Source organism: Cetorhinus maximus, chromosome 2 (assembly GCF_964194155.1).
Source record: "Cetorhinus maximus chromosome 2, sCetMax3.hap1.1, whole genome shotgun sequence".
Classification (NCBI taxonomy): Eukaryota; Metazoa; Chordata; class Chondrichthyes; order Lamniformes; family Cetorhinidae; genus Cetorhinus; species Cetorhinus maximus.
Window position 1 is genome coordinate 36,329,740 of NC_135880.1, and position 13,542 is coordinate 36,343,281.

At 36.8% G+C, this 13,542-nt stretch overlaps 1 protein-coding gene across 1 annotated transcript in view; it reads right to left on the minus strand.

Annotated features, from left to right (window-relative positions):
* Positions 1–1,133: 1,133 nt before the first annotated feature.
* The window catches only part of jmy (junction mediating and regulatory protein, p53 cofactor), a 136,695-nt gene continuing 124,286 nt past the window's right edge, over positions 1,134–13,542 (minus strand). Inside the window, exons 9-10 of the mRNA XM_078563304.1 lie at positions 11,553–12,108; positions 1,134–10,408 (exon numbers count right to left, since the gene is read on the minus strand). Of these exons, the coding sequence (XP_078419430.1) occupies positions 10,098–10,408; positions 11,553–12,108 (867 nt within the window). The 3' untranslated portion in view covers positions 1,134–10,097. The remainder of the gene's footprint in view (positions 10,409–11,552; positions 12,109–13,542) is intronic.

Sequence of the window (13,542 nt, forward strand, 5' to 3'; positions counted from 1 at the left end):
CCCTGGAGGTTGAATGTGCACTCCTGGCCTCCTCCTCCTTCTAGCCCTCCCTCCTCAGATGAGGTGTCTCCAGTGGAGAGACCACCTCCCATTCATTCCCAGGCTCAGGGAGGCTCGCTGAAACCTACAGGCCCCAAAACAAATGCTCACTGAAAAGTGCTGACCTGAAGGTTATGAGTGGAGTCCAAGCAGTTGCTATGCATTTGACACTTCACCTCACACACGCAACTTTCAATAACTTCTGAGCACTAACTATTAAATGTCTGGATTCACAAAAACAATGATCCCTCTTTCCTGTCCGAGAATGAGGATCATTAAAGTTTCAGAGAGCCGCAAGCCCGTTGCGCCCATGTGACAAGCCGAATATCGCACGGTCGCCTTAAAATCCAGGACTACTTTAATTGGCCCAGTAATGACTGGCGGCCATGCAACGGACATGGTCTCGAGCTCGCCCAGCGAAATATCGTGATGGCGCACAGTGATGTCGGGACACACGCCCAATGTCACTGCGCGTCATTTTATGTGTTGCCATGCGGGTTCCACCCCCTGCACACCGACGGAAAAATTCTGCCCCAAGTTACAAAAGCATAGACTCGTTCAGATATCAGGAACTCTTTATTTCTGTAATCACTACATTGCCGTTTCATAAATTGTGTGTGGATTTGATTCAAATATTCAAAAGGGAGCCGCATGCTTTCCTGGAGGAGGCTGCTATCATAGCTTACAAAAATTAGGCGGTATGATGGGTGATGTTCCTCCATTTATATCCTGGAATTTATTTTTGATCACTTTTGAAATTAGAGAGAAGCTTTCCAGAATTCTTTTTCTCCTTCACTGGCTAGAACTTCTTTTTGAAAGGTATTTTCTGCCTTTTCCATGAGTTTAGGTAACTGAAAGTGATGGGGAACACTGACAGGCAAGGCAGGTTGGATGGACCAGTTTGACCTTCTTGTATGTTTGTATATAACTTATCTACATTTTGGCCTTCAGTTTCACCCATATTCTCACTAAGAGGATTTCAGTGTTTCAGTTGCTGAGCTCATGACCATAATGGAGCAGACCTTCAAATTACTAGAAATCATCTTCAACAAGCAATAGCAACATTTATACAGATACACACAAAAAACAGGAAATAAATATCATACTTTATTGAATGAAATAAAAGTAATTTCTTTCAGCACCAAAACTGTGAATACAATGTTAAAAGAGGTGATTGCAGTACTTTTGAGGCTTTCAGCCTTAAATACGCCAATAAAAATTAATAAAACAGAACTTATCAAGATTACATGACAGAAGTCAGAGTCTTATAGCATAGGTGAGCTAATTAAAACAGGAAGAAAAAGACAGTCAGCAAATATTTTACATTTCATAATATTGCTATATAAATGCTCAAGTTTAAAAATTCATTTATACTTGTTTGTTGCTCAATAAATACTTTATTTTTCTGGATTATTATTAAAAGCAACTCTTCTGTGCAGTGGATGTCTTAATTATAACCAGAATACAATTTGCTTTTTAAATATGATGTTAAATGCCATGAAGTTAAAATATTGTGCTAGTGTGTTTCTTAGAGTGAGTTCAAATATTGCACAAAGCCAGTCACTCTGCCTTTTCTTCACCCCATTAGTATCTGTAAACTACAGAACTAAGCAGCTTCTAATTGGCTGGATTTGGAAATGCTGTACCTTGGGTATTACAAGCAGGGTGTAGAACTGTATCATACAAAAGGACTGTTATTTCATTTCTAGGAGACATAAAGTAGGTGTAAATCAAAAACATTAAATCATAAAGCTGATAGGCGGTCTAATTCTGGTTCTGAGGTAACACCACAAAAATACAGTACCTGCTTTATTGTGAATGTATCAGAAGTAAACAGAACAGTACTAGAAAGGAAAAAGGAAAGCACACCAAGCTGTCTATCCCAGCCACCTTTAAAAGCAAAAGGAGAATAATGCTGACCAGTTTTTTTTCAATAACGTCAAAAGGACAATGTTGTAAAATGAGTGGAAAAATGCCACAATTTAATGCAGTAATTATGCTTAAGTATTACCTAGGTTAATTGCTTACCAATTATTTTAATTGCCATTCAAAGCACTGCATATTTTGTGCTACTTTGTGATCTGACAAGCCTTATAGAGCTTGATAGAGACCAGTGATGGGTAGAAAAGTGCCATAGAATTTTCTCGCTCTAGGGGTAATGCCATATTCATGAATTCCCAGCAAACTGATGCTTTCACAGGAAGTGGTGATTCAGAGTTAAAGCTGCAAGATTGTGCTCAGATTCTACAACTTGCCCTCCCTGCACTAACTAGATCACTGAATTAACTCTTACACGTCTGCTTTTTATCAGACTCCTCACAATTTCTAACTATAAATATACTTCTAAAGAATTAAGCTTGAATTTACTGGTCCCAGAGGCCTCATCAGCCCTTAAAATTTATTTAAATTAGGTTAATAAATCTATGGAAAAATATCAAATTGTTTAGGAACATTACTTCAAGTTTGAAATTATAAAAGAATCATATTTATATACATGTTGCTTCTGTGGAATTGAAGTTTAAAATATTTTGGAATATGAAAGGGGGAATATAACAAGGATCTGTCATTACATAATATTTTCACAAATCTAGTATTCTTCCTGTTCAACACCAAACAAACATCTACCTTATCTACTACTGCAGCATTCTTAGCATAAGACATACTCAGTGTGCACTATATAAATGTGCATCCGCCAGTCTTTCTTCTAAACTACTGCAGAATATGCAAGATCCAGGTTTTAAGGTGCATAACACGAAACATATAGTCTCAAACTACCATTGTCTCAAGTCTCCCAAGATCAGTCTCAATCAAATGCACAGCTACTCTCAATGCCACAAAAATAACATTTCTGCATTAATCATATCTTGAAGCAAAATATTTCTATTAAACTTACAGATATATAATTTTAAATTCCTTTCAGTCTTTGAAAGGGCCAGGATTTATTTAAGAAAATACGCTTAATTTAGCTAAATTAAGTTTCCAAAACATTATCAACTCCTAAACTGTCAGACCAATCAGGAAACAAGCTATTCCAGCCAGTCAGTCAGAGGCTAGGGATCATTCAGGGTGTCACAGATGATCTCCACTTATTGATGGCTTAATAAGAGCATTCCAATCACAAGCATCCTCACACTGGTCTTAACTTTCCACCAATTATATAAAAGTTATCTTACTTAAATTATCTGAATATTTAAAATGTCTTCTTGTACAGAAGAAATAAATTAATTTTTGATTTTTATAGGAAGAAGCAAATCTCTGATTCTTTACACATTTTTGCTGTGGTTTAGTTGAACAGATGGTTGCCACACACACCTGAATTACTTCACTCTGCAACAGGGTAGACTTATCTGAAACCCTGTTAATGTACTCCATGGCTTGTTTATTTTTGTAACTATAACTTCAACATATCAATACACACCAGTTAAATAGCAATGATATTAATCAGTGCCTTTAAGGTCTAGTTATTAGGCAAAATTTACAATTTCTGTCACAAGCTTAAAGAATGCCATGATGTTCTATAGTCAAGTTCTGTTGTCTGCTGTCTGGTTAAAAAGGTGATAATACAGAATGCCCAGATGTAAAAACATCATCAAAAGCAATGTCAGATTTAACAGCAAGAGCAACACAAGTCTTTGAACTTAGTATAATTTCAAGCATTCCGTCTTTCCTGCCCCCTCTGAAATGTTACATGTTTCCCCAGCTTTTTTTAATGTTATGGAACACCATTTTACATTTGCCTTAGGAGGAGAAAATTGCAGAATGTTTTTCATTGGACAACAGATTCCCTCCATACTCTGCATTATCTAATGCAGGAAGATACAGATGTGAGCTGTTAATTCATACGGTATTACCTCCAATTAGTTTTACAGGTTTGATTCTGTGAAAGGCATTCATTCATAGTATTTGCTGAGTAAGTAAGGTGACCTGGTGATAATTTTATTTTGGGCCGAAAGTAGTAATTCACAATGGGTTATTTCATGAAATATTAACTAATAACTGGATTAAAATCAACCATTTATTCAATTTTTACAACATGAAATATTTCAGGACCCAACTAATTGCTACCAAAGGAGACACTTGCAACTAAAAGAGCCCACTTAACTTTGAGAAAAAAAGGACATCTTCATATAGGAAAATGGGAAAATATGAAAATTCAAAAGCAGAGTAACTCAATAACCAAGAAAGGGACACAGTATCATGTTTAATTAGGTTCACTAGTATTTAAGAATGTGATGTCATAAATCATTAGATCACCTAGTGAGGAATGCCATTCACCCTATCCTAGTTCATTAATCCATACAGTTCCGACCATCACTAATCCAACCATTTATTAAATAATTCCAAGGAATTGACTTCACTACACCAAAGAACATCCAGATATTTATCACTCTTTGTTTAAACAAAGAATTTTCTGACATCAATCCTAAATTTAGCTCTTGCCAGCTTGAACCTGTGCCCCTTTCTATTGGCCTAAATATGGATACCATATCATAGCTTAAGAGGCTGCCTCACTGCTTCATTTTTTCCAAGGCTAAAAGCCCATGTTTTAACAGATTTTCTTCAAAGTCAATTATTTGGATGCTATGAAGGAACCTTGCAGCGCTTCTCTGCTCTGCCATTAGGTCATTTCATGTAAAATACATTCTATGATTAAAGGAAGCACTTCTTTCCAAATTCTTTTTAAAGCAGAGCTCAAAACAAACACAACTAAACCAACATCTGACATAATAAACTTCAGTGTCACTCTCAACTCATCCAGCTATACACTGAAACCAAACCACAATGGTAATAAACTAACGTATGATATAAATAGAATACTTATGAGGAATAGGAATTGTATCCCACTTGTGGCACAATCTATGATTTACTTGAAATCTTGTCAGTCATGGTTCAAGGTCAGCTATTTATGGGTTAAAGCCCTTGTAGCCATTATTATAAACATAGGTTGCAAAGATTTAAAAGAAACCTGCTAAGTACCATTCTGAGAAAATTAAGTTCAAATTGTATAATTATTTTTTTTTTTCCTGTCAATTTGGACCCCTTTCCTCTGTGGAAATATTTTTCCATATAGAAAAATGAATTATGAAGTAGCCCTGCAGATAAAAGATGGGGCCATATTCGGAACCCTAATTCACTTAACTTACTTTTTTCATATTAGTTGTCATTACAGGAATAAATTATCACTGGTCGAAGCTGAACTGGACTTATTTCTTTTTAAACTTTGTAAACATTGAATTGTAACCAATTCATGGCATTGATCAAATCACATGCATGAACATCAGAACAAACTCCTTTCAAAGCCACTTTCTTTCCCACCCATTTATTAATATATTTTCAGAGGAGGAGCAATTTAATTAAAATATTGTATTTTTTTAATCGAAGGAAGGTTACAATAGTGAATTGACAAAAACAGCTTCCATTAGTAATGCTGCTTACAGTTAACAGATTAGAAGGCAGGTTTCTACAGCCTAAACTGTTAACTAGCAATTATGACATCAGAAAAAGCAAAGGAACAGTTATGACAGAGATCCAAAAATATGTTGAGAGGCACACCTAACCTTGTCCAGAACATGGCCTGCACTCAAAGGGAGTAAATTCAGAAATAATCTTCAGAGGCAATATTTCAATGAAAGAGTGGTCAGTGTGTGGAATAGGCTGCTTAGGGTGATGGTTGAAGCAGTTATATATTCAAATGCAAATTAGATAGATTTCTTTCAGAAAATATTTTGGGATACAATACTGAGTAAATTGAGAAATGTCATGTGCTAAGTGTAGAATGCTTGGCAATCGAATTCTTGCATGTAATTAATATGCAACACTTTGGACCTATGGTTTTCCTTATCATCATTGCTGGGTCTGTTGCAGACTAAATGTTAGAGATTTATTGCTGTGATTAGTTACCAATTCTATTATTGTTGTATCATTCAACTACTAGGATGACAGAAGGCAAACTAGACGGATCTTGGTCTTTTTCAGCAATTCTTATGCTCTCTTTGGTTAATTCTTCCACTTTATTTATTTTTCTTGGAATTAAGTGCATCAGGTAAATGTTTGGAATTCTCCTTCTTGCACAACTACAGTTAAATTCATGTTTCATGTAAGTATGAAAATTTTCCTAATGTGGCATTTCAAAATAAGGAATGGATGTGAAATAAACAAAGGTTTAACCTAATTGTAGCATTCAAAAAACTACAGTTCAAACAGTTCATAAACATAATCACTATTGAAAAAATAAGCACCAGCATGAAAATATTAATTGAACAGTGATAATATTTATTAAAGCCTTTTCTCTCTCTGCAATATGTTTTGTTCTCCTACACACATACCTGCACACCAGTCTGCTACGGCAATCCAACTCTTGCATGTAATTAATATGCAACACTTTGGTTTATTAACAGGAAATAATCTCAAGTTTTATATGAGTAATCACAGAAGAGCAAGTGATCACTACTAGCTAAAGAAATTGCAACTATTAAAAATGTCAGTAACAAAAATTAGTTGATGTGCTGAGCAGCTCATAGGCAAAAAGTTCTAAAAGACTCCTTAATTTAAATTAAAGCAACTAATGAATACTGTACTGGAAAATCCCATGCAAATGAACCACACCACTGCACAAGTTCAAAATGCTTATAAATAGTACATAAGCACCTGAAACTGCAACCTAACAATTGCAAGGTCAACATTATGTGCTGCCTGCAGCCATGTTATGCCGTCATTAAAGTTAAGTCTGAATTTAGGAGGTCAGATAAAACATTCCAAATTATTTAACGCATAATCAAAGCTTAATTAAGGAATTTAATCTGATTTTCTTTCCCTTCCCCTCCCCAGACTGTCTAAAGCAACATGCGTACATTGCAAGCTGATATTGTATTCTTAGTCCCAAATATGGATGTCACTTCAAACACTGAAGGATTTTGTTACTTATAACTCTAGATGATTGCAAATTATTCTACTAAATCTAGTATAGTATTACAAAACATGCAAAAGAATTGCATAATGCTTCATGTTGACAGAACAAACAGAGCAACCTGCCACTGTCATTTTATAAAGTTGCTACGTTTGTGCTGAGTCTGCCAACTTGTGCTCACTTAGGTATTGTCAACTGATATTTAGTAACAGGAATGAAACAAACTCATCCTTTAGGAAACAATCCAATGCAGAGTACTCATCATAAACCTCAGAACCGAGTCAGTTTATTTTTTTAAAAAAGGACTGTCCCAGGTTCAACTAAACAGGTGCTTAAACATCCGTAAAACTCATCAAAGTCTGCCAGAAAGTTTTTTTTAATTATAGCTAGGGGATACATCACATAAAATCATTGTAATGTCAGGGACAGTTTAAAAATATCTAGTGTCTTAAAAATGCTTATTAAAAACTAAAAATTTAAACAGGCTGTCATGAATAATAAAATAAAACCTGATTAACAAGCAAATCTATGTAGTGTTCTTTTTCTAATACATACACAATGCTTGTGAAAATAAATAATTGCTCTTTCATAAGTCAGTTTTATGCTAAATAATCAAATGACTCACACATGCACAAAGATCAATAATGTAAAACAAACCTAAAATGTGCTCTCAGCACTAACGTCTAATTCAAAAAGCATATTATTAAATTATAAACATGTAAGAAGCTACATCATAGCAGATAAAATTAATTGCCAAAGTAACTGATACTTTCATATCCACATGCTATTTCAGAAGTTGTTAAATTTTCTTCATGTTCAGTTTAGGATGTTTGATCAGTGCACTAAAAGGTACAATGTGGCACAACAGTTATGAAATTTGGATTCAGAATTCATAGCAACTCAGTTCAGCAATGTCCTGACAAAGTTTTGCTTGCTTTCTTCCTCTCCAATTGGTTGTTCATGCTATCTTAACTGATAATAATCATTTATAAACACATTACTTTCTACATCGTATTTCTATGGGTATAACCAATAGATGACCCTGGAATCATGTATTTTGTTAAAAGTATTACAATTATATTTTAAAACCAGCTGTGAAGCAATTTATTTACAGGAAAGTCAGTGATTCCTGTTCTTCGCTGCCAAACACATCATGGTTCATTATCCGCTATAGGTATGTAAAAGCCTATATCAAACTCAGGTAATCTTGATCCAAGGAAAAAGATAGCTAAGCGTGATTGAAAAAAATTTCATCTGCCAACACTGATCCCAGTTTTCCTTCCTTAACAGCAAAGTAGTTCTACAGTCTATGATATACACATATAATAAATAAAATAAATACAAATCTGTCAGTGTTACTTAAAACCTAGATTTTAAACCAGCACTTCCTATTGAGTCTACGTGAAACATTCCTCACATATACAAGTTTTCTGAAATGATTTAATTCTATGTTATTTGAATTAGGGCTATGGCAAATTTTTGATTCCTCAAAGGGTTTGTGTTTAAAGCAATTTTGATGTTCATTGACTACATAAGAAGCTTTATTTTCTAACAATTTAAATGTTCTCCTTTTTTTGTTCATGCCATGCCCTTGTTCCCTCTGGTTCCAAATATAAAGGCAATAAAGCCATTCATATAGGATCTGCCCACAACTTCAGCTCTCAAGTAAATGGGCTACACCCAAGAGGAATATCAAGAAACAGCCCTCTGAATAGACATTTAGATGATTAAACCTATGCCAAGAAAACTGATATTGTGGGTTAGCACTCATTCGTACACAGGTGCGGTGCTATACTAAGTGCCATTTAAGTGCATTTCTCTGCTGTAACAAAGTTAAGCACACAGTAGGAACCAGAATTCTGCATTTAAAATATCCACATAGACAGTGCATTTTAACGCCAGCCATGTACCTGAATATGTCAGAGCCATGTTTTTTCTTTTCTATAAGCCTTCTAGGGCTGAGGCCCAAAACACAGGACATGGCCAATTTTCAAAAAGTCAGAGAGAAGACGATAAATCAAGGTGTAGTGGCTAAGTGACACCAAGCTTAGGTTTTAAAAGGCTTGGGAAATAGCTGTATTTTGTCAGTCAAATTGACTTGTTACAGTGAATAAAACTTTATCTGAAACTTCTTAAAAAATATCTTTCAGACATACATAAGGCAATCTGTTTTTGCACATATAATTTGAAAAATGTAAATGAGTCAGCCTACAACTTAATTGAATCAATTTACATGACTTTTCTATATAAATAGGTTTTAAAATCAATGTGCTATATAATTTCATATAATCTTTAGTTCTGTAAAACTATTATTTTGCAGCAAATTATTTTAGCTGCTATCCCTATTGGCCCATTTTATTAATTACTAAACTTTTACAGTACCAATTACAGTAATTAATGACATACGCTAGGCTACTCGTACAGATACACTTTTGTAAAGGTCAATTGAGGGGTACAAAGCAAAATATTAATGCAAAAATGTTTAACTTTACAGTACACAAGATGAAATCCAATAATTTGTAGAACAGCTAAAACTAACCTGCAAGTATACTTTGTGTCCATTTATTAAGGCATCTGAACTCTTTTATTCTTCCACAGTTTTGTTGGGTATGGGAATCTTCTTTTGGACTTTGATGAAAACGAAGCTCCTGTGGTAGAGGGAGCCTTTGAGGGTCAAGCTACATTTAAGCCATGTTTCCCAGGTCAAACTGTACCCTCCAATAATGTACAGAAGGAAAACTGGAGCTGTTTTAAGACACTGGTATTTTCTTTATCATGCTCAATCACCATATCAGATAAAAATGGCAAAAAATATCATGCTGATTAAGTGGGATCTGTATAAATTTACTGAGAATAGAACTCAATCATGATCAATAAAAGCAACTTTTGACCAGACAATTGCTCAGTGCCATGAAATCTTTCATCAACTGTAAAGAGGGGTTGTGGAAATTTTAAATGTTATATAGTATACACACTTATTAGTTTAGATATTAGGAGACTTCATTTTAGGCACAGCTTCAAGGGAAACACCTCTCTACCACTCAGCGACCACCAACTTCGCTACAGGGCCACTAACAATTAATTGCACAATGGAAGGAAGGGCAAGGTTATGTTTACAACATGTAAGCCTTATAGCCTTGGCCTATAACAGTTAGTTCTCCCAATCAGTATATGGTAAGCCTTCATCCTCATCATCCTCTGATTCTGGTGATGCCTCTTTAATTCTCCTTAAAGCTTCGTGGATGCTGCGTGTTAGAGGATCAGCATCATGCAAATCAATGGAGGATTCTCTCAGAGCTTCTTTCCGAACCTTCTTCAACTTTACTCCTTTCCTAATTTGTGCAAGTATATTATTGCTGTCATCTTCATTTGGAAATGGAGGCAGAGAACGCAGGTCAACTTTTCGTAAGTGGAAGCTACCCCGTTTCAGAGAAGCTAGAACTTCATCCATCGGTGAGCTCACTGTAACAGGGTCATGTTCAGACATCAGTACAGAAACAAAATCACTTAAAATTATATGAATGTCCTCACTGAGCAAGCACTTTTAAACAACGCTTAAAGAAATATAGCCTCTCCTGTGACACAACCAATACCCAGTGATCAAACATGAAACTATGGAGATCTGCTGAGCAGAGATGGTGATAGATAATCGGCGTTTCGAGTTAGGGAAGCACCTAGACATCTGGGCAAGAATTTTCCCGTCGGCCAGTGGGGGCGGGGCCTGCTCACCGACGCTTAAAATGACACGGAATGACGTAGGGCGGAACTCATGATGTCATCCTGCGTCATTTGAATTTTCAGGTTGGTGGGGGCACAGCCGAGTCAGCTGTGCGCCCCCGACCTGTCAACAGCCTATTGAGGCCATTCAAAAAACAACAAAAGTAATTAGTGAACCTGCCCGTCCAACTTAAGGTTGGCGGGCAGGTCGGGAGCGCTGGTGGCCACCTGAAAAAGCACGAAACCTCATCCACGGGCAGGATGAGGTTTCATGACTGAATTAAAAAATGAACATTCACTTTCACTTGAAGTTATGTTCACGTCCCAACTCATGTGACATTGTCACTTAAGATGACATGGATGGCAAATGAAATTGTCGAAACAAAAACTTTTTCCCTTTGGTAACCGATCTCCCTGAAGCAGCACTTAGTCTCAGGGAGATCGGAGTGCTCCTTCACGCACATGCGTGAAGGAGCGCACTGCCGCATTTCCCATTCACCCCCGCCCGCACAGAGAGTGCACAAAAATGGTGGCGTGCCCCCACTGGGGGGGCGCCGATTGGAGGGGCGCCTGCCCACGCCCGCTCCTGCACTTCCACTCCGGGAAAATTTTGCCCCTGGGCACTTTTCCTGTTCACTCACTCTATCTCTATGAAAGGGCAGCGTTTAACAACCCATTACCCTCCTAAACTCTTACTAGAATGATCCCAGTCTTACCAGAATCTGGTACATTTCAATGCATAGATGTTCAAGTGGCATATGACCTACAACAATCCAAGTATTGTACTATGATCTAAGAAAGCATTTACTCATTCTAAAATAAAGAATAGTTACAATGTACAAACAAAAGAAGGTTGTCAACATTTTAAACCATAAAAACAAATATTTACCTCTTTGTTTTTTCAGCTCATCACTAGATGCAGTTTTCTTTAATTTTTTCCTGGCATTTAATAGCTGCTTGCTGTCAAATAACTGAGGTGTTGGTGAACTGACAGATTGCGATATTTCTTTGCAGTCACCTGACTGAGCAGATTTCTCTGCTTGTTGCTGAGCATTGGATGATTCTTCACAAACTGGCATTGGTGGAGGAGGGGGTAATGGAGGTGGGGGTGGTGGAGGAACTATATCAATGTTACTGAACTCTTCACTACAGGGGCTTGGAAGTGAAATGGGTTGCAACAATTCAGGGGTGGCATCATCTCCTGACTGGAAAGAAACACATTCCTGCTCTTGTGCTGTGGTTCTCAATTCTGTTGCTCCAATGAACTTTGTTCCCTTCTTTACAGGTGAGGTTTCTTCCTCAGCTGCTTCTTGTAGTTGCAAGGTTCCAGGAAGAGTATGTGTTTGGTCTTTGCTAGCACAGGCCACTGAACCTGTATTATCTTTTCTTCTGACATCTGTGAAACGTAGTCTTGTGGATTTAAGTACAACTTGTCCAGGGTACTTCTGAAAGATGAATGAAAAAAGATACATGTAATAACTAATATGGTGTTATGATACATAAGAGAACAATTTATATCTATAAAGTGCCTTTAACATAATAAAACTTGCATTCACAAACCCTTCATCACATTTTGCAGGACACTGAAAAATGCTCCAGAAAAGATGGAGTCATTGTTACAATGTAGGGGAATGCAGTAGTCATTTTTCACACAGCAAGGTCCCAAAAACAGCAATCACAGCAAGCTCCATGAACAACAATGGATGTCCAGTTAAGGTAGCTCTTTTTTTATGGCGTTGAGGGAAGACAATTGGCCAGTTCAATTACTGGCTCTTCTTTCTATAGTGCCACGTGATCTTTCAACTTTAAACTAAGGCTAGCTCAGGGCAATGTACTTCCTGAACATACAAAACAAAAAGGCAGAAAAAGACCACACAATGCTGAAAATACTCAGCAGTACAACCAGCATCTGTGGAGAGAGAGAAACAAAATTAATGTTTCAGGTCAAGCTGAAGTGTTAATTTTTGTTTCTCCACAGATGCTGCCTGACCTGCTGCGTTTTTACAGCATTTTCTGTTATTTCAATTTTCAGCATTCGCAGTATTTTGCTTTTCTACAGGAAAAGACCAGTTGGTCAATGACACCAGTCATACCATGTACCATAAAGCCCACCCACCATCCTTCCTGCCCACCACCCTTCCTTAATGCAGTCAAACAATTTGGAAGAGGCAAAAATACAAGAACAGCATAGACCATATAGGAAAAACTCTAGGAAATTTGTCTCCAATACCCAAAGGTGCTCAAGTCAGTTTCAGAAGGCTACAGTAACAGGGCAACATAACCCCCCAAGGTTCCATAAAAGCAAACTACTGGATGCTGGAGGTCTGAAATAAAAACAGGAGTGCTGGAAAACTCAGCAGGTCTGGCAGCATCTGTGGAGAGGGAAACAGTTAACATTTTGAGTCTGATAAGACTCTTCTTCAGAATACAAGGTTCCACCTTCCTTCTACAGATACAGTTATTTGTCATTCAGCAGAGCACAGCCAGTTCTCTCTTGAATGCTTGCAACAAATCCACTTTTGATGTCCATGCTGACAACTTATTAGAGGGCCTGGCAAAGCAAATATCAAACCTAACCCCACTTATACTGAATTTATACTCATAACCCTAACCTATCTAATTCAAACAACTTGCCCACTGGAACCAAATCTAGTTCTCCTATTATTTTAAAAACTTCATTAAATATCCATGGAAAGTCTACCCTTCTGCAAAGTAAAGAAAGAACTCTAGCTCCCCACTAAGCCAGCCCTGGTAACCAAGTATCAATCTGGTGGAATAAAACAGAAAATGCTGAAGATACTTAGCAGGTCAGTCAGTATCTGTAGGTAGAAAAGAGTTAATGTTTCGGGTTGATGACTCTTTCATCAATCTGGTGGTCT